The 22,549-nt window shown below is 45.1% G+C and overlaps 1 protein-coding gene across 4 annotated transcripts in view; it reads right to left on the reverse strand.

Annotated features, from left to right (window-relative positions):
- The window catches only part of USPL1 (ubiquitin specific peptidase like 1), a 357,088-nt gene that overhangs the window by 328,161 nt on the left and 6,378 nt on the right, over positions 1-22,549 (reverse strand). For 2 of the 4 annotated variants that reach the window (XM_069202189.1, XM_069202187.1), the window contains exon 2: positions 5,295-5,463. The exons of the other annotated variants lie outside the window; for them this stretch is intronic. In XM_069202189.1, coding sequence (XP_069058290.1) covers positions 5,295-5,432 — 138 coding nt within the window. In that variant the 5' untranslated portion in view covers positions 5,433-5,463. The remainder of the gene's footprint in view (positions 1-5,294; positions 5,464-22,549) is intronic. 4 annotated transcript variants of the gene reach the window in all.

Here is a 22,549-nt window from a genome sequence, read left to right on the forward strand (position 1 = left end):
TTTTGCTAGAAGATCCGCCATCTCTGCATCTACAAGGGCAGCCTCTGGTTTGAAAAAGGAGGAGCGAGGGAGTGGCCGGGAAAGCTGGTGAGGGGAACCGTAGAACTCTATTTGGAAACTCCTAATTGTGTGCAGGACCAAGGAGTCCAAAGTGCGTGCCCCCCAATCTTGGGATAGCAGCACCAGTCTGCACCACAGTTGGATTTAGAAAAACTGATGCACACTCACCCTGAGAGGGAGCTTGGTTGCCTCCCCCCGCTGGAGGTTCTTCTGGAGCCACAATAGCGGGGGTAGCTCCTGGTGGGGTAGAAGGTGTAAAACCAGTGTGAGTCTTGCCACTGTCCTCGTCTGGCCCCTGTGCCACAGAAGGGGGCCTGAGAAAGGGCACAGGCAGTTGAGTCACTTGCTGTGACCAGCCCCGGGGAAAACCCCTGGAGTGAAGATCTGTTTTATAGAGGATTGGGCCTTAAAGGGAGTTAAAGGGGACCAGAAACTTCCTCAGCTCTGAAGAGGACATCCTGGGCTATAGGAGCAGCTTCGGAGGTAGACAGATCCCCCAGCTTCGGATCGATACTGATTAGCAAGGATCAGTGCCGCTCCTTGCAAATGGCACAGTTGGCACTCCCAAGGAAGATGTAGCACACTGGGCCCAAGTCGATAAGGCTTCTGCGAAGATCAGGGAACCTGACACCACAGCATCTTCAGCCATATTCAGTCTTGGAGGGGCAGCGAGATACATCTAAGAGTATGTCCTGGCATGAGCCTTAGAAGTGATCAATCCCTTTTTAGGGTCCTGGATGTAACTGGACATCTTAGGTCTGATCTCAGGGGTTAGGGCAACTTTGCCATCCAGGGATGGCCATGGGCACTCTGTCTTAAAGAGACTACAGACCTCCTTGTATAATGGCTTCCTGATGTGCCCGCCACATAAGTGGAGACCTTCGCTGCTGAGGTTCATTCTACCAAGCGCATGTAGAAGGTTGTCCGGATCTAGCATATCAGGTCCTGTGTCATGATTGCTCTTATGTAAGTTGGTGTCAACATCTGGGGTAAGTGGGGTGGCGCACCAATGCCAGGGCCTATAGGACTCCAAGGCTGTAGTGGAATCGTCCCCATCCAAGTGGTCTGGGAAAGGAGAGGGGCCTGGCATATGGGCACAATGCCCACTGGAGGTGTCAGGGTCTGAGGTTTTAGGGGGTCCAAACCAAGGTGTTGTGCCGGATAAACAAAGGATTTATTTCTCTCAAATTAGTCTAGATTGACGCCTAGGTTGTCCGTGCACTTCCCTTCCCAGTAGGCTGTCCTAGAGATAAGGGGACAACAGGTCCAGTAAGGTCTTCCTTGGGTGGGGAAGGGGGTGCAAACCGCAGCAGTCACTGCCTCATCGATTGTGGCATTTATGACCTCACACAAATGTTCCTCCTCCATACAGGAAGCTGCAGCGTCTTGCATTAGGAAGGCAATGAAAGGCTGGGGGTAGCCCGGGGGAACAAAACATGGAAGCCATTAGGACTATAATATATGTAGGCCAAATTCAAGGCACACCACATGCCCATGTGTTTGAAAGGACACAATAAGGGAATATAAATGTTGTACTCGCCTGGGTCAGAGTCCCAGATATCCAATGCAATCGCTTGGGTAATAAAAACCTGAAAATACAGACCTCTGCATGGGGCATTCAGAATCCAGGAGGTGGGGGCTCTAAATTGGACACTAGCAAACACTTCCGCTGTGCGTCGTTTGTATTGCTGCTCCTCGCACTCTATTAGTTTCTGAAGAAATAGAAGCTGCAGCCACAATGCGAGGCAGGCGTGTATAGAGCGCATAGCTGGGATAAGAACCCAAAAGCACCCACCAAGAATCATCTTAAGTGTTCCAGTGGCTGCGCTGTTAGGAAATAAATGCACAAAGAGTAACAGAACAATGAACCAAAAACTGATAGAAAAGAATTACAGTACTAAGGCCTAGGACACTTTAACTGAAGATTGCTAGAGCAGGGAAGGCAGAGGAGACATGATTGCCCTTCAGGGATCTGAAAGGACAATACTGGTTGCTGATGCCGATTGTTGGACTGATGTTTTTTTCCTTTCTCAAGTTTCTTCGGAAATGAAGGGCTTTTCTTATGCTTATTGTTATTTCTAACGGCTGCTGGATGATAAATGTGAAGAAAGAACAGAGCAATCCTCACCTCAGATTCTATATAGAAAACAATCTCTGCTACTTTTTCTTAGCACTGGAAATCCAATAGGACAGGCTGTAATGTAAAACAGCATGTGAACATGCAAAGTATGTATAAAAAAAAAAAATACAAAAAAAAAAAACAAAAAAAAAAAAAAACTTGTGAATGCCTATGCTTCCATGTGCTAGCACAGTAAATCCAAAGCTACTGCCTTTGGCAATTCTTGTTTCTCTAGCTATTAAGAATAAAAATGTCACATGCTATGGCCATATCGCACTCTCTCAGAGAGCATACGCCCAACAAAAAAATAGCGGTTCCAAACACCAATTAGCAATACATAGGAGCCTACAATTCCCTGAACCACAGCCAGACAAATCACAACAATTCATGAAAAGCATATGGTTTAAACAGACTGCCACTGAATGGCATTGCTGAGCAGTGTGAATTAGACTGGCATCTCTTAGATTAACACACTACAGTGAGTGGCTAAATACATTTTTTTTTTATGAACATTTTGGCAATCAAGTACATATAATGTACTTGCATATGTAGCTTCAGGACAAAGGAGACAATGACTTAACCGCCAATTCCCACATCATTAAACAGTGAGAAATACATGAAAACAGCAGATTAAAAAAAAAATGGAAACCTCACTAGCTCTAGTGCTGGAAACACCAGGCATGGTTAGTCACGCCGTCCTCATTACCTAAATGATGCTTTTGCCAGGAAGACTATTATATATTGCACAAAAAAAAATCATGCTTACTTCTTTCATGAAGAGAAGCCCTGTTAGTTGAACAGGGATGAGCAGGCTCAGAGTTGCGTTAAAGAGGCAATTTTTCCTGATTGGGGAAGGGAACTAGGAGCACGCAATTTTGAAAGACTACCTGGCAACAGAAATCCAGTTGGTAGCAGCATGGTTGAGCCCACCAGGAAGTCATGAAGAAAGGTAAATAACAAAGGGAGTGGGGCACCACTGAAAAAGAAAACAATGTATTTGGCACCTGCGCCTTGGCGCAGACCACAAAATCCTCCTGAGCTCAGCACAGCTAGAAAAATGTAGCTAAAGAAGTCTGTGTCAAAGAAGGAGTGCATTCCTTAACTCCTGCTGCGGTCCCTGACCAGGTTAAGCTAAGTGGCAAATCAACACCCTCTGCCAGACCTGCATGAGGTGCAATCACCCAGGTGAGACAGATATACAATTCTGCCAGTTTGACACGATTTGCTGGAGTCGGGTGGTTGGGGGCGCATGGAGTTGTGATATCCAAAAGGCTTAAAGACAGACCTTTCATAGCAGCCATACATCTGAGGAATTGTATAGTCTTAACAGAACTGAACCAAGCAAATGGGTTCAAAAGTGGAATATTTGGGAGGAAACATTCATCATTCAGCGTTCTACAATTAAAATTATCACAGTACCATCCCAAATGATAATGCAAGGTATGAAAAGTAAACAGTTAGATCCCCAGGGAGTTAAGCACCACACACTGAGGATAAAAAAAATGTAAGCGTACAAATTCACTCACTGCCAAAGAACATTCTTGTACTGTGTGAGGCAGGTGTGGATTACCGCTCACAAACATTTTGGGAGCCAATTAGTTATACCGAAGTAGGGACCCCGACTCTCACAGAGGAGAGGAAGTGACCTGCTGTCACGGCTCTTGATAAAGACCCAGCTTAGGTTGAGAAAGCAGCTGATATGTGCAGCTGATCGGGTAAGACCACTATTTAACATATTAAATGACAGCATCTTTTTGCCGTGATTGTACAATGGTACAGTGTATGCAACAACTTGGATGGTCTATGGAGTAGATCCTCGCAGGTGCGGTATGATGAACACACTGAAGCTGCACTTAGAGCTATTTGTGAGGCACAACTGACATCCACGTTTATAGCGGCTTCTGTTAACATATATATGAACACTCTCCACCAGCTTCTGGAACATAGGGTGGGGGGGGAAGCGGTAGTTTTATGCCTATGTAGACAAACATTTCTGCTAGCACTGAAACTATGGACAAAGCTTCTTAATATACCCCACCCCCCAAAAAAAATCTCCTTCAAGTTATTGTCAACCAAATCCCAACTACTGGAAAAGGGGCTAATCATGATTAGGCAACAAAATCCTGAGGCCATTTAAGGTTAGAATTTTTACAAAACGTTGTTTGCGTGTGCAATAACAGGAAAAAAGCCAAGTGCAGGAGGCCCTACAAAGGGTATAGTAAGGTGCAAGGGTTTTATTGGTGGTGGGTGGAGGTCGCATGGGGGGTGGGTGAGAAGAGGCACCAAATAAGCAAGAATTACATTCTGAGCTTTGGCGATAGTCTTTGGATAATTGAACACAGACTGCCCTACACGATATGCATGTAGGCAATTTAAATATTATACTTCAAACCGGGTAGATAGATCAACATCCCACTGACAGAGAACAATACCTTGTGGTATCACTTTTTTAACCTTGCATGTATAACTACAGTTTCATTTCATGCTGGTCAGTCAAGTAAATTTCAAAATGTTTAGAAACAGTCAATAAGCAAACAACTTTAGCAGCAATTCTGGTCAGCTAAACAAGTGCACCAAAGAAGCTTAAATCTCATAGATACTTCAAGCCAAACCCCTGTCCAGACCCCTATCAGAGACAACACCTCTGCCTGGGTGACAAAAAGGTGCATCCCGACCAGGATGGACAACACTGGCAAAGTACTGCCCCACAACTTGCTCCAATGGACATTACTGCAGAACGTCAGTAAGTCTAAGGACAGAAGGGGGGCAGCATTTATCAGCGGGTCATGCAAAAATTATTAGTTGATGGAACTCCAATGTATTTGAGAGTCTACAGCTTATATTAAGTTTGCTTTTCAATCAAACCAGAATTGCTGCTTTTAAACCCATGTCAACAACTTGATGTGAACAACAAAATGTTCAAGTGTAAACAATGTAATATCAGAACATTTTGAGAGTACTCAACTTTTACTCTCAGAATAATCTTTCGCCTTTTTTAAAGATTTCTGAGGAAAGAAAAGTACATTTACATTTATCAAAATTACCATCTAGTAAAAAAAAAAAAAAAAAAAAAAATAGCTTTGCACAGATGCTGAAAACCAAAGGTTTCACTGACTTTTCCCAAATACCCCGCCGTGGGGAATGTTGAGTGCCCTATACCCGTCCCTTGTTCAAGCAATGAGAATTCAGTTCCAGTCGTCTCTGAAGCCATCATTTTGAGCCACTGGGCACCTTTTCCCATGTCACTTAACATGTGAACACCGTTTAGAATCACTCAAAGAACCCTGCAAAAATAAAAAAAATGAATACAAACAGTTACATGAAATAGTTTTAAGGTGAAACCTATAACATTGTACCATCTTAAATATGGTAAGTTTACTTTTGCTTCCCACTCTGAATATCAGGCAACAGATATTTTCCATCCATCAGGTAAGAGAAAAACACAAACAACCCAAGACAGACATGGCATGTTTTGTAAAGACATACACTAAGAAAAAAGATTAAAGTAAAACTTTGGCAAACTACAGGAAATAAATTAGTCATGAAAGTAATCAATTTAAAAATCTGATTATGTAATTGGCTAAATTACATTTAGAGTCATATTTATGTTAAATAGATTTGTGGAAAAAAACTGGCTTGTGGTAACAATCTGTGAAGTGTAAGAGTTAGTTTCAAATTCAGTGTTTGGAAAAATTACACCCCAAAAAAATTAGCGTTTATGTGGATTTCAACTCCAACATTAACTAAATTTTCCCCTTATAAATAACATTTTCAGTGTTAAAACGGCCTAAAGAGAAAAATCACAATTAAAAAAAAAGAAAATCTGAAAATGACAGTTCAATTTAGACCGGCAAAATACACTAAAGGATCCACCCAAACACATTTGCTAATCCATCATTTGATTTAAAAACCTCTTCACCTTTATTCCTAAATTAGCCGAGAATTGACTCAATAGGACCATCTTTTCCCCCATGTCCTTTATCCCGGTTATCATGGGCTGCAAACTCACCATGGCTGACTATTATAGATCCATTTGGTTATTCTATATCCAAATGTTTCCTTGACTGGACATTTATTAAACACTTTCACTATGCACTTAGTTCAAAGTGATTTTTAAGCATTTCAATGTTTTTGTGTTGCTTTGCAATGCAAAATTCAGATTTTAATTGTGACAGCGGAGCCTCCAGGTACTAAAGGTTCGGTTTTAAAATCATCCAAACCTTTTCTAAAACTAATATTACAAATATATTTGTATTCTCCCATCATCACTGATGGTTAAAGTAGCCCTGGCAAAAATGATGCCCATGGCGTGGTGCGGCATGTTCTACAACATCATCATTTATGAGTTACGCCCTCATTTTTACAAAACATCACATCCTTGGGGAAGTCCTTCCTCTGGCTGGGGCAAGGTAAAATGTTGCTACAAATCCACCTATTATGGAGGATTAGGCTTGACCATAGCATTATGGTCCGACTTCAGACTCTGCATACAAAACTGAACTATTGATAATGGGCAAAGTCTTCTTGCTCCATTATTATGGTAGGTTTAGGCACATCTGGATTCCCCTGTGCAACCAAAGCAGAGCTTGACACATGGCAAGCATCTCTCTCACAGACTCAATGGGAGAAGAAACTAATGATGGGATAGGTTGAGAAACTCCACACTAAGGTTGATAACTCCCAATCACAAATCAGCTCTTTTGAACAGGTAATGGAAGGTGTAGGAAGTTGGCTCTGTATGTGCTATTTCAAAGTAAGGAATAGCATGCACAGAGTCCAAGGGTTCCCCTTAGAGGTAAAATAGTGGTAAAAAGAGATAATACTAATGCTCTATTTTGTGGTAGTGTGGTCGAGCAGTAGGCTTATCCAAGGAGTAGTGTTAAGCATTTGTTGTACATACACATAGACAATAAATGAGGTACACACACTCAGAGACAAATCCAGCCAATAGGTTTTGTATAGAAAAATATCTTTTCTTAGTTTAAATTTGAACCTGTGGTTCTTAAAATAACATGTAATATCTTGTTTGAAAGGTATTGCAGGTAAGTACATTAGGAACTTTGAATCATTTCAATTGCATGTATACTTTTCAAGTTATTCACAAATAGCTATTTTAAAAGTGGACACTTAGTGCAATTTTCACAGTTCCTGGGGGAGGTAAGTTTTTGTTAGTTTTACCAGGTAAGTAAGACACTTACAGGGTTCAGTTCTTGGTCCAAGGTAGCCCACCGTTGGGGGTTCAGAGCAACCCCAAAGTTACCACACCAGCAGCTCAGGGCCGGTCAGGTGCAGAGTTCAAAGTGGTGCCCAAAACGCATAGGCTTCAATGGAGAGAAGGGGGTGCCCCGGTTCCAGTCTGCCAGCAGGTAAGTACCCGCGTCTTCGGAGGGCAGACCAGGGGGGGTTTGTAGGGCACCGGGGGGGACACAAGCCCACACAGAAATTTCACCCTCAGCGGCGCGGGGGCGGCCGGGTGCAGTGTTAGAACAAGCGTCGGGTTCGCAATGGAAGTCAATGAGAGATCAAGGGATCTCTTCAGCGCTGCAGGCAGGCAAGGGGGGGCTTCCTCGGGGAAACCTCCACTTGGGCAAGGGAGAGGGACTCCTGGGGGTCACTTCTGCAGTGAAAGTCCGGTCCTTCAGGTCCTGGGGGCTGCGGGTGCAGGGTCTTTTCCAGGCGTCGGGACTTAGGTTTCAGAGAGTCGCGGTCAGGGGAAGCCTCGGGATTCCCTCTGCAGGCGGCGCTGTGGGGGCTCAGGGGGGACAGGTTTTGGTACTCACAGTCGTAGAGTAGTCCGGGGGTCCTCCCTGAGGTGTTGGTTCTCCACCAGCCGAGTCGGGGTCGCCGGGTGCAGTGTTGCAAGTCTCACGCTTCTTGCTGGGAGATTGCAGGGTTCTTTAAAGCTGCTCTTTTGGATAAAGTTGCAGTCTTTTTGGAGCAGGTCCGCTGTCCTCAGGAGTTTCTTGTCGTCGTCGAAGCAGGGCAGTCCTCAGAGGATGCAGAGGTCGCTGGTCCCTTTGGAAGGCGTCGCTGGAGCAGAGTTCTTTGGAAGGCAGGAGACAGGCCGGTGAGTTTCTGGAGCCAAGGCAGTTGTTGTCTTCTGGTCTTCCTCTGCAGGGGTTTTCAGCTAGGCAGTCCATCTTGTTGTTGCAGGAATCTAGTTTCTAGGTTCAGGGAGAGCCCTTAAATACTAAATTTAAGGGCGTGTTTAGGTCTGGGGGGTTAGTAGCCAATGGCTACTAGCCCTGAGGGTGAGTACACCCTCTTTGTGCCTCCTCCCAAGGGGAGGGGGTCACATCCCTAATCCTATTGGGGGAATCCTCCATCTGCAAGATGGAGGATTTCTAAAAGTTAGAGTCACCTCAGCTCAGGACACCTTAGGGGCTGTCCGGACTGGCCAGTGACTCCTCCTTGTTATTCTCATTATTTTCTCCGGCCTTGCCGCCAAAAGTGGGGGCCGGAGGGGGCGGGCAACTCCACTAGCTGGAGTGTCCTGCGGTGCTGTGACAAAGGGGTGAGCCTTTGAGGCTCACCGCCAGGTGTTACAGCTCCTGCCTGGGGGAGGTGTTAGCATCTCCACCCAGTGCAGGCTTTGTTACTGGCCTCAGAGTGACAAAGGCACTCTCCCATTGGGGCCAGCAACATGTCTCTAGTGTGGCAGGCTGCTGGAACCAGTCAGCCTACACAGATAGTCGGTTAAGTTTCAGGGGGCACCTCTAAGGTGCCCTCTGTGGTGCATTTTACAATAAAATGTACACTGGCATCAGTGTGCATTTATTGTGCTGAGAAGTTTGATACCAAACTTCTCAGTTTTCAGTGTAGCCATTATGGTGCTGTGGAGTTCGTGTAAAACAGACTCCCAGACCATATACTCTTATGGTTACCCTGCACTTACAATGTCTAAGGTTTTGCTTAGACACTGTAGGGGCACAGTGCTCATGCACTGGTACCCTCACCTATGGTATAGTGCACCCTGCCTTAGGGCTGTAAGGCCTGCTAGAGGGGTGTCTTACCTATACTGCATAGGCAGTGAGAGGCTGGCATGGCACCCTGAGGGGAGTGCCATGTCGACTTACTCATTTTGTTCTCACTAGCACACACAAGCTGGTAAGCAGTGTGTCTGTGTTGAGTGAGGGGTCTCTTAGGGTGGCATAATACATGCTGCAGCCCTTAGAGACCTTCCCTGGCATCAGGGCCCTTGGTACCAGAGGTACCAGTTACAAGGGACTTATCTGGATGCCAGGGTGTGCCAATTGTGGAAACCAAAGTACAGGTTAGGGAAAGAACACTGGTGCTGGGGCCTGGTTAGCAGGCCTCAGCACACTTTCAATTCAAAACATAGCATCAGCAAAGGCAAAAAGTCAGGGGGTAACCATGCCAAGGAGGCATTTCCTTACAGAAGGTTTTGGGTTGATGCACTCACAACTGTACCTCTATCTTCAGTTTACTTCCCTTTTCTCCCCATTTAGCATCCATGGAAAGAAGTCTTCAAACCTACTAAAATCCAAAATTACCACGTCACAGCTATCAGGTAAACGAACAATCTTTCGGATCTATAGATTCCCTTCTCAAACATTCCTGATACATTTTGTGAACTGAACCAGGCCATGGAGCAGATTTGGGCTCTTCTGAAGATGAAGGGTGGACATTCAAAAGCTTATGGCACTGGGAAGGGTGCAATCTTCACCATGTATAACCTGAACAATTCAAATAACTTCATAGGGTTTATTTCCAATCCATTGTATGTATAGTGCATCATTAGAAGGTCCACTCAAGCCCTCCTCAGATGCTTGAGTGAGGAAGGTGACACAATGTGGTCTACTATAATAAGCCATCCCTTACAGGAAGGAATAGAGGAAAATCTTCTAGGCAGTCCTAGGTCAAAGTTCTTTTTCCAACAGACTTTATTGAAATTTAGAACAGTGATAACAGCCCCTCAGAGCACATCTACATTACTGTGCTACACAATTCTGATATACATCATTGCCATTTCATTATTTATAAGCATCTGACCAAATGAAAAAAAGAACACTCATCAGTATAGACACATGACCCTTCCACATGTACGTACCCTCCATATTCCTATGAAGTGAAGAGTTATGGTGCCCACCCAAGTCCCTCCTTCCATCACCCCTGGTGCATGCCCCCCCCCCCCCCCCCGAGTGCCCTGCCACATCGGAAAGGGCAATTGAGTGATCCTGCAAAGGAAGTCTACCTGTTGGTCTGAGTGTGCAAGAGAATCATCCTGTGACCAGGATCAACCATATATGTAGCCGAGCATGGAAGCTATCCTAATGTGTTTGGGAAAGCAAGGAGGATGTACTATGGGTCATCAAGGGTCAAGATGCTGCAGTGCATCCACTAAGGTGGACCACGCCGCCTCGAGGGAGCCGTGAAATCGCTTTGCCTCTCGCAATCTGCATCATCTCTCCATGTGAATAATGTGGCGGGCCCCCTAGTAGTCTTCCAAGTTCTGGTTTCGTTACATTTAGCAAGGACAAAGGTCAATCCCGAAATGTTGGTGACCTTAGTCCTCGCCGTGTATGAGAACCAACTTAAGAGCCAGTGGGCTGGGGTACAAGGGACCTCTCGCACAGTAACCTCTGCCAGCATCACTACTACACCCTCCCAATAGCAAGTTAAATCCAGACAGGTCCAAAAAATATGGATGAGTTTGGCCCCTTCCTCTCCACAAAGGGGGTATTTTTGCAGCAGTACGTGCATAATATCCATTGATTCTCCCTGGTGTGAGATACGCCCCGTGCAGTGTATAAAAGCTAATAAGTTTAAACATAGAATTCTTGGTGGCCTCAGGGGCCTGTTCAAAGATGTTTGTCTTGTCCCGGTCTGAAATCTCAATACTGAGGTCTTCCTCACTTCGGGTCTTCAGATCAGCCAAGGGGAGTAGTATGTCTCCCCGCAGTCAACTGTAAAAGCAAGTGACTGCTTTGAAGGTCCCGGCAGAGATAACAATATATTGGCAGCACATCATCTGCAGTGATTCTGCTCTGCCTGCTCCACAATGGGCACAAATTGTAGTTGTTTCTACTCTATGTAGAAGAAAATGACCCAGAGATAAGTCACAGCACAGACGAAACTTCAAACTCACTTACCCCAAAGGCGGCTCCCATCGTCATTGCACCTGCAGCTACCCATTTCATCAGCCACCGCCAGTCACCCCGTGTGAGAGCACCATCAGGAATTTCACTGGGAGGTCAGGGGAATATGGCACCCGTGTCCACGTCCTCTGCAGGCACCTATTCCAGCATTGACGCAAGACCTGGAGCTCCACAGCATCACCCGCTTTAAGGCCCAGAAGCCGGAGGAGGACTCCAGCCAGTGCGTGCCAGTCCAGTATTAGGTGAGATCTCCTCTCCTTCCAGTGAGGCGACAGGCCACCCACTGTGTGAGCAATTGCAGCTGTGCCACTAGGTTGTAAGCCTCGGTCTTGGACAGCCAGGCCACCTTCAGACATCAGCTGCCGGAGTGTGACCAATGTCACCCTCCTGAGGCCCGAGCACCAAAGCCAGTCTCCTTGGTGATTTTGAATAGGTCTACCAATTTAGGAGCCAAGATGTTTGCATAAGCCATCAGTGCCAGGAGTCATGTTCCAAGCCATAGTTTTAATGGCAGCTCAGACCACCTGAAGAGGGATATCTCCACTCAGCTCTGCAGCCTCATCCGGTGAAAGCCTAGGAACTGTCAGAGGCGCCAGGAACATGTCAATATCCACTTTGGCATCCCTCACCACACTAGACAGTAGCATAGTAGTCATAGAATTGACAATCAATGTCTTTCTGGCGATACGCTCTGGATCCCCGGTCATCTTCTAATTCTACAATCCCCAAGCCTGGTTTGTCCTCATTCGCCAGCCACGAAAGCAAGGAACCGGTGTGGTCCCTTTTAGAGTACGCCCTCAGCATGTAGTTCCTATAATCAAAGCAACACAAACGCTCCACGTTTGCAGCCACTGTTTCCTTGGCAGCTAGTAATCTGGCTTGTAGCTCTGGATGTCGTTATTAGTGCAGTTCCCAGGTACACAGTGGGGCGTCAGAGGACAGGAGACCTCCTGAAGGAGCCTCCTACGCACTCCCACCAAGTCCAAGATGCACTGGCCTCTCAGGATGAGCCTAAGCGCATCCCATTCTAGTTGAGGGAGCACTGCAGTTTCAGTATTCTTGTCGAGATATTGACAAAGCCGTATATATGCCATCCTGGAAGACATGGTCCGGCAATGTTTCAGGGCGCAGCGCCAGTACAGAATGTGAAGGCACATCTTCCCCTATTCAAGTTCCACTAATAGGGGATTATAATCAGATATATTTCACAAATTCAGTGGTGCAGATTCACCCATGTACACCAGGTGAACAGAGCATTGTCTCTAATCGGCCATGTAGTTCATACAGAGCAGAGAAGAACAAGTAATCCCGCTCCCCTGGGTGGTGAAGACGCCAGGAGACCAGGATCCCCCCACTCCCCTTGCCAAGCAGAGAATGCAACTATTTGAGGCCTGGGTCGGCCACACAATTGTAGTCTCCTCCCACTATTATAGTACCTACTGGGTAGGGGGCCAAAATCCAGGAGATCTGCAAAGAACGCCATGTGGTTCACATTTGGCCCGTATGTTATCAATGGTGACATCTCTACCATCGAAACACCACATGACCACCCCATAGCGACCCTCTGGGTCTACTAGGTGCCTTGTATGTTGGAAGGGGACCCCAGGGCGAATCCATACTAGAGCCCCTGTTGTGTAGGCAGAATAGTAGTGTAATAGGCTTGTCCTTTCCAGAGGCGTTGCAAGGCAACACCCTCCTTGGCCACCAGATAAGTCTCTTGAAGTGCTATCTGCAACCCCCAGGAATGAAGACCTTGTGCCCCTTGGCCATCGTATGCATCCCCCTAATGTTCCACATTAGGATTTTATAAGTCACAGGGTTGCCATTGCATGCCAACTAGTTTAGGACGCCCTTGAGCTCTAAAGAGAATGACTAGAATGCTCCGATCCAGGAGCCCTTCCCTACAACAAAGAATGTAGTTAATTTGCAGGGCACACACCATAAAAGGTCCCTTAATCAACCAACAAAAAACATCACCACCCCACGACAAGCAGTTCAACACCACCCATCCAAACATGCAACCACAGAACAATCATTTGTGAGAGTACCCACCGAAAACACAAGCTAAAAGGAGTAATAACCAATCAGCCCTGGTCCCTCCTCATCCGGCTCTGCAGACAGGGGACCCACACCCCTTTGCGACAATTAGTAATAGTCTTACAGGTTTTGCCGACAGTCTCAGAAAAATTAATCAGCTGTGCAAGGAGTGACTGCGGGCAGTTTGTTATCTGATTGTGGGGGCCGGGCTGCCCAGTGCATCTGGTCCCAGTCTGCTCATGGCTGCCAGCATCTCTAGGACCCTCTGCTGCTCTCTCAATGCTTCTGCGTCAGATGACGGTTTCCCATGTGCCTCACCTCTGCAGCGTCATTTCCTGTTCAGTTTCGGTGCTCTTTGTGGCGACTGGATGCTGGGCCCAGCCTGAGGTCTCACCTCCAGTCAAACGAAGGCCTCTTGAGGGGTCTGGAATAACTGTGCCTCGCTTGGGGGTCGCATAACTTTGTGGTTATCCATTTGAATGATGCCCCTGGTTCGAGCTTGGGCCAAGAGAGTTGATCCCGGTCCCTGTAGTGAAGGAGTCTAGAACCATGGGGTGAGGCAGCTCCCCAGGGGGAGGCATGCGAGGCGGGACTCTATGCACGTGCTCCAATGCAGATGGAGGTTAGACACCCCCCCCGCACCCAAGGGCCAGCTCCTCTCGTAGTCAATCTAATTTCTAGTCCATCTCTGGAGGCCTTTTTATTGCCAGCGGGATGTCCTTTAGAGTGGGTCCTTCCTGAGCCTCCCACTGGGTCAGCGATAGGTTGGCTGGAGTGTCGCCAGGCTGGGTTAGCCCCCACAGTGGCCAAGTCACACTTGCTTGTTGCCTTACCCACTTAGAAAGCCCCAGGGCCCTTAATCTCAGAAATCTCCTTCAACTGCTAGACTATGCATGTGTGAGGGCCACCCCGGCACGCTGGTCATCAACCACAGGGGATTCACCTCCATCCTGGTTATTGCAGCTCATGCTTTGCTATCTAAATGCAGTTGTTTATTAAATTCATTATTGAAACATATACTGCCTCTGTTTGTAATTTATATAGGAGACTGACTTGTAAATGAGAGAACCGGATGAGACCTGAGTGATCAAGACTTCCCTAAGAAGCCAAGTATGTAATGCGCTTGGCTGCTTAGTCATCACTATCCTTGGGTAGAGAGGAGGTACTGCTAGTTAGCCGGAGAAAAACCCAGATTGGAACGACAGATGTCACCCGCAGTGGGTTAGACTTAGTCTCCCACACCGCGGGCGATTCTGCCGCCCAAAAGAGTAGTCTCATTAGAATAATGAGAGCCTACGCGACATGGCGCTGCCAATGTTTTGTCAGGCTCTAATTTTTGGGTCCTCTGGAGTATCTGTCTCATTATATGTAATGACGCCTCAATACTGTATACGGAGACGTCCGTGGTACTGAGAATTTCCACCCCAGCTACGTAGACTATCCTATTTTCTAGCTTGAACAACCTCCAGCTGCACTTTAAAAGGAAAACCCCATTTGGTGTGCCTACTCTAAACTTATAGTCTGACTATAACGGCAAATCCACAGCAGGTACAAATAACAGTTAATGAGACAACCTCTGACTGCACATTTATTAGCAAATGGCCTAACACCCTAGGGGGGGGTCCAGTCACAGTTGTGGTGGATGCCGATGCAACTTACAGAACAGAACTTTTTTATTCTTGGGTCATATTTCCAGCAGTTCTTGGGTCACATTTCCAGCAGTTGATGGAAACACTTGCAAATCCGCCTGGACAACACATAGCACACGCATATTTAGAAATACCTTTATCTTATCAAGAACATAACAATTGGCTTGATGGCGCCCTACCCCACACGATATTACCAGTAAGGTTAGGTCCTCTAAGTAACAATGGTCCTACCTGGCCTTCATTGGCCGCCTATACACCACATCCTGAAGTTGCAATTTTAGCAGTGGCTGAGGTTCATCGTTTATATACAGAATTAACAGTGATATATAGACAATTAGTACAATTCGTAATGCAAATATTAAATACAAACCCAGCACGTGCTGCTCCAGCACATCCACATGCAGCAACGCCAGGCATAAATCCTGCAACTTTACATTCAATCATGGGTAAAGTACCCACCTAACGGGAGAAAACTCTGTTTTGGTTAGCACAAAAAATAAATGCCCTGAAGGCAGTATTTCCCCATACGGGACCTCAGGATAAACATAGAATATTAATGGTGTGCTTGCCTTTTGGGATGGTCCCTACAGTAGATAACTGTAATACCTGGGACACGGTATTTGCCGCACTCTATACAACTGCACACGGTACACCAACACTTTTTACCAGAGGTGTTAAAACAAATTCAAGGCGAATATGGGGCTGCCCCGGCCCTAGATTTGTGAATGCAATTTATGGGCAATTTTGCCACAGTATCCTCAATCATTTTAAGTAACCTTAAAGGGGAAGCGGTCACCCTCACAGTGCACATGCGGCTCTGTGACGTTCCGCAACAGGATCAGGAACGCGAGCTGCCTAAAATAATCGCAGAAACTTATTCTAGCATAGGTCGAGACAGTTTAGGGGCCAGGCCATCTAAACCACAGTTTCAGGGCAAATCTAATAAAGATTTTCCCAAGCAGGCACCTGAGGGCAATAAGAAGCGCTGGGATGAAAAACAACAAACTCCTAAAAAACAAAGAGGAGAATCCCCACGTATGGAGACCCCGCAGAACAGATATAATCTCAGAAATCGAGATAATATAAAAACACCTGATAGATATCAATATATTGATACACGCCAATCTCGTTCCTTTCAGGTCTCATCGGAAAAACGAAGTGAGAGAGGTAGGCGATCAGAGCGAAGAACAGAGTATGTGAAACCGAGACAGGAATCACAACGATCTTCAGCGGTTTCTGTTAAAAAAGGAAGAGAAACCCACCCAACAAAAACCCCAATTCAAAAAGAAAAAAGTGGCAGCAGTCACAGTCTGACATGCCACTCAGGAAGAGGGTCCCCTTGAAAAACAAGAAGTGGGCTCTAGCAGTGCTAGACAGCGCAGCAGAGCTCACAATAGTTCGCCGGAGTCTTCTAGAACACCTGGAGGGGAAAGCAACTGATGACTTTCTACAAGTAGAAACTGCGGATATGCGTGTCTCCACACCTGATAGGGTGTATAAAGTAATGCTACAGTTAGGAGACATTGAGCGCATAATAGACGCAATCTTTTGGGATTGCGTAGTAAATATATATATATATGATGTTTTGTTGGCTGAACAAGATTGGCCACCTGAATTTGTCAGTACCTGCCCATATGGGGAAGACGTAATTAAGCCTTCCTTCTCGCACCTTGTTCCAGAGGAACTCGCTGAATCCTATGCCATTGATTGGGCTTTGGCACAGGCATCTGCATTATACTGAAATCTCGTAGGATGGAATAGAGAATCCCCCTACCATGTAATTCCAATCAAAAATTAACCTCAACCGCAGTATCCAATAAAACATGAAGCAAAAGCACCTGTGAGAGAGATACTCACACAATTAGAGTACCAGGGTGTAATTGAACCCTGTCTCTCCCCAATGAATAATCCATTATTCCCAGTAGCTAAACCAGACCATTCTTATAGAATATATAGGAATACAGAATAGTCTTAGACTACTCTTAAACAGTCATACATGCATGTATGCTATAAAAAAAAAAACTCACAGCACAGCACTAATGAACAATATAGTGTGTAAAAAATACAAAACACTGGGCATTTCCAAGGTTTTTTTCTGCCAGAATATAGCGCCTGAGAGTAGAGAATTAACAAGTTTCTGGCGCTGCAGGGGCACAAACAGTACTGCTAATATGTGGGCTGCAGGCCGCCTGACAGGTCTCAGTTGGGGCAGGTGTCCCTCTCCCAGCAAAATCTCCCTCTCCCAAGTCCCCGCCAGACACTCAATATGCCCTGCGGGTGGGGCACTGTGTGCAAGGGCGCGAGGCCTCCTCCTCGATCACAGCTCCCCTCATGGGAGCAGGGGGCAGATAAAGGGATGATGGCTACATGTGTGCAGAGAAAGCCCTATTGTGCCTGGGACCGCTAGTAGCAAAAAGGCATACTGCTCAAAACAGGGGCAAATCACTGCTTCCAGGATTACCAAGTGAAAAGATGAGCTCAATTCCCAACGTATTCTTGGATTTCCAATCTATGAAGCTCAAGGGCACCCTCAAAAATATCAAAGCACTTGCAAAAAACATTATCAGGGACTGAGGGTAAAGGCTGCTAAAGAGTGAAACTAAGTTCCTGACTGTACTTGCATGTACTTAGGTGCTCCAAACTAGATTCTGGAAAGAGAGATATGCAGGATGCAGTTGGCTAAAAGCACGTAGTCCACTGATCAGACAATAAAGTGGCATTATATACAGTTCTTCTGACCAATTATTTTTCTTTCAAGGAAAATGGAGTTGCAAACAAAATGTATTCAAATGCAATCAAAAGATGGAAGGATGCACCCTAACATTTTGTTTACTCTCCCAGGAGTTTCTAACTAGAATATAAAATCATCAATTCACTTCAACCTGTGCAGCTATGTTGCAACTGAACCAAGTCTTTCAGCATCAGACTTGCGAGAGCCAATTACTGGCTAATTAATAAGTGAATTGCAGAATATATGGAGAATGCAAAAGCCAAAAATTGAGCCTTAGAAACCCTAGTCAAAAGCACAAATTAAGACAAAACAGCAATGAACAAAAACGGTAAGCCACAGGTTAAAAATCAAGAAAGGTGCCAATGCAAACAGAGTAGTTAGCAACACATTTACTGAGCCTTTTAACTGGGAAAACAGCATTAATATTTTATAGTGCACGGTCAAATTGACAAACACACGGCCTCTTGAAGTTAAATATATACAACTTGCTTAAAAACTGTTACGGCAGCCGGAAAGATAAATTCCCTTCAGGAATCTGCCAAAGTGTGTACTTGCGTACAGAAAGCGAAGCTGCATATTGCAGCATAACCATGTACTTTCGTACCTAGCGATAAATCATTTTCTAGCATTAAAAGACCTAAAAATTTAGAAAAATCTCCGATTTTTGTAAATCCTGCTCCAAGCTCTCAATCTGAGCTTTTAACACCTTACCACTTATGAATATTGTACAGGAAACTTCAAGTACATTCTAAATTGTATTTAAATACCAATTTATATGCTAGCTTATGGGCTTGTGATTGAAAATACATAGATAGCAAACACTACTGTTTCGTAAAAAATATTTTCACATATGCTGCCTAGCGTGCGTAATAAATATAAATATATATTTCTAAACTGACTGGCAGTCGCCAGCGGGTGGTCATACCTGGGGGTGATTAGTCACGCGAGGAGGGGGGAATAAAATTGAAAAGTGAAATACGGGATCAGGATAGAGGTATCTTGACCCCGTAGGACAGATGGAGGGGGGCCCTGAGGGTAGGAAATTTGTGCTGGTGCGATTTCACACAAATGTGGGAAAAATTTGTTTTTTGTTTTTTTAAAGCTAAATTTGAAGTTTGCTTAGGACTCTCTGTAAGAAAACACTGGGGAATCCACGCAAATTACACCTCCCTGGACTCCCTCAGGTGTCTAGTTTTCAGAAATGTCTGAGTTTGGTAGGATATTCTAGATGGCTACTGGGGCCAGGACCAACAACGCAGATCCCCACCACCCCCCTCACAAAAACAGTTTTTAAATTGATAATTTTGATGTGCCCATGTAGTGTTTTGGGGCATTTCCTGTTGCAGGCACTAGGCTTAACCCCACAAGTGAGATACCATTTTTATCAGGAGATGTGGAGGAATGCTGGGTAGAAGGAAGTTTGTGTCTCCCCTCAGACTGCAGAACTTTGCAGCACCGAAATGTGAGGAAAAAGTGTTTTGTTTTGCTAAATTTTGAGGTTTGCAAAGGATTATGGGTAACAGAACACGGTGAGAGCACCACAAGTTACCCCATCCCGGGTTTCCCTAGGTGTCTAGATTTCAGAAATGCCCAGGTTTGCTAGGTTTCCCTAGGTGCCGGATGAGTTAAAAGCCAAAATACACAGCTAGGCACTTGCACAAAACAGATCAGTTTCCATAAGAAAGATTTGATGTGTCCATGTTGTGTTTGGACCCTTCCCTGTTGTGGGCACTAGGCCTACCCACACAAGTGAGATACCATTTTTAATCTGGAGACTTGGGGGAATGCTGGGTGGAAGGACGTTTGTGGCTCCTCTCAGATTCCAACTTTGCAGCACCAAAATGGGAAGGAAAAAAGTATTTAAGACAAATTTTGAGGTTTACAAAGAATTCTGGGTGCCAGAACCTGGTGCCAGCCCCACAAGTCACCCTGTTCTGAATTCCCCTAGGTGTCTAGTTTTCAGAAATGCCCAGGTTTCCTAGGTTTCTCTAAGTGCCGGCTGAGCTAGAGGCCAAAATCCACAGCTAGGCACTTTGCAAAAAACACGTCAGATTTGCAATGTAAAAATCTGACGTGTCCATGTTTTATTTTGGGGTGATTCCTGTCGCTGGCACTAAGCCCACCCACACAAGTGTGGTACCATCTTCATAGGTACACTTGGGGGAATACAGAATAGCAGAACAAGTGTTATTGCCCCTTGTCTTTCTCTACATTTTTTTCCTTCCAAATGTAAGGCAGTGTGTAAGAAAGAAGTGTATTTGAGAAATGCCCAGTAATTCACATGCTAGCATGGGGACCCCTGAATTCAGAGATTTGCACATAACCACTGCTCCTTAACACCTTATCTTGTGCCCATTCTGGAAATACAAAGGTTTCCTTGATACCTATTTTTCACTCTTTATAGTTTACCAAATAAATTGCTGTATACCCATTATACAATGAAAACACATTGCAAGGTGCAGCTTATTTGTTGGCTCTGGGTACCTAGGGTTCTTGATGAACCTACAAGACCTAGATACCCCCCCAACCAGAAGAGTCCAGCAGATGTAACGTGTATTGTTTTAAAAAATCTGCCATAGCAGGAAAAAGTTACAGAAGAAAACGTAGACAGAAATGGCTAGTTTTTTCCAGCTCAATTTCAAAATTTATTTCAGCAGTTATTTTCTGTAGAAAAACCATGCAGGAGCTACCTAAGTGACCCCTTGCTGAATTCAGAATTTTGTAAACTTTTCAGAAATTTGGCGTGGGTAGCTGTGTGAACAAAACGTTACGAGGGCCTAAGCGCAAACTACCCCAAATTGCCCCCCCAAAAAGACTGCACAGGAGGGGGAAAAGGCCTGGCAGCAAAAGGGTTAAAACAGCAACAATATTGCTTATTACATACAAACGTGAATGTCTGTGGAGTACAAAACAAATATGTAAAATCATCTATACAATTTCATACCAATAACAAAATCGTAAAAACATTAGAAAATACTAAAAATGTGCTGGTTCCCATTAGTTCTTGAGTACTTGCCATCCTAATACAGGTAAACAGTAATAGAAGTGAGCTAAGTAAAGTCAACGTGGCAACTTACTATGCGTATAACAAAGTAAGGCCGATGAGGCAGTCAGCTGGAAGTAAACAAGTGAAGAAAGCATAGCAGGCGACAGTATGACTGCCTGGAGTAGTTAACCAGAGGCTATACTAACCTGACACTATGGTTTTCCCCCTGCAACGATTAATGATTGCTTGTTCGTGTAATGGGCATCAGGTTAGTGTTCAATTGGGGATTAGCTAGGTCAAGCCTTATTATTGCTTCCCTACATGTACCTATACCTCTGACCTTGAAGCATTTTTTCCCCCGCAGGCTACCGTGATGATGGGGACATATACTGATGGGGACATATGCATATCAGCGTATAGCCGCAAAGTCTACATGATGCATCACCGCTATATTTTCAAGATGGTTGGTCAGCCAGAGACAGAAGACAGTCGAATCAGATGTGCATCAATTTCCTTTATATGTGCATCAGGAAAGTAAGACTAAGATAAGATACCAGCTTCAAACTTTTATGCACCATCCATGAGTAAAAACACCTGCTAAAAGTGTCAACGAAAAAGAATCGCGCAGGTTTAATTTATTATTTTTCTAAATTATGTAAAACGGTAAATGCATGTTTCATAGCTCAGTTGTACTTGTTTCGTTGAACCCCTTGAAAAGGTCCTCATCATATGCAGACTTGGGGGTGGGTCACCTTCTAGAGCCAACTATGCTGCACTGCCTAGTGGCGAGAAAACGGTTTAATTTGATTTTGTAGCAGCTTTTTATATATGTGTACATTCTCTCCAGCTTCTCATTAATAAGGTCGAATTACAGGCACACCTGTGCCGGCGATGCATTTTGTGGAAGTTGAAACACCCTCTTGTAAGCAATTGCCTGCAGTTTATTCAGTAGTCAGTGTCTTTTCCATGCAGAGCAATGCTTGCATTTGCCACATTGGCAGCATGTTTGATGTCATTACTGAGGTCAGCGGCCTGAAGGGGGGACCCTCTAGTTTCTTTGCTAACGTAGAGAATGCCCATTACCAAAGCATTTTTCTGTAACAGGTATCAACCCTCCGCCTGGTGATTAAATCTATTGTCAATGTAAGTTACCAAGTACTTGTAACATCTCACCTCCTCCAAATGGACTGTGTTCAACCATGTTCTAAACGGGGGGCTGGACTGGCACCTGATTGACATTGTTTTCATTTGTGCAGCGCTAATTTCTAATTCAGGGATAGAAACAATTTCTCAATTTGTTCAAAGACCTTTGTAGGCCCACTGGTGTTAAACTCAATAAGAGCACGCCATCTGCATAGGAGAGGTGAATCAGCGGTAACGTGCCCAAGCGCCGTGGATGTGAATTGACTTTACCAAGCTGTGGTGATAGGTCTGCCATAAACAGATTGAATACCTGTGCAGCCGACATCCCCTCCCCCACCACCCCTGACCCTTATTTGTGAAAACCTTTCTTGATTCCTCGTAGTACTCATTCAGGGATATTCCACATTAGTAATTTCCTCCACAACATGCAGCGGTCAAATGCCATTTTTAAGTCTACAAAACAGAGATTTAGTTTGAGATGCTTCTGCTGGCATTTGTCTGATAATAAAGAGATGGCTGGGATATTTGTATTTGTGCCAAGCCCTTTTTGAAATCCAGTCTGTTTAAGTGGAATGAGGTTGTTCTCTTGATGCTGCTTCCACTGTTGAGGAGGACCGTCAGACTCTAGTGTCATCCCAGAGTGTGGACAATCTTATTGCCCAAGGGGACACTACAGTGTTGCTTTACTATGGACATAATCCTACC

Source organism: Pleurodeles waltl, chromosome 8 (assembly GCF_031143425.1).
Source record: "Pleurodeles waltl isolate 20211129_DDA chromosome 8, aPleWal1.hap1.20221129, whole genome shotgun sequence".
Lineage (NCBI taxonomy): Eukaryota > Metazoa > Chordata > Amphibia > Caudata > Salamandridae > Pleurodeles > Pleurodeles waltl.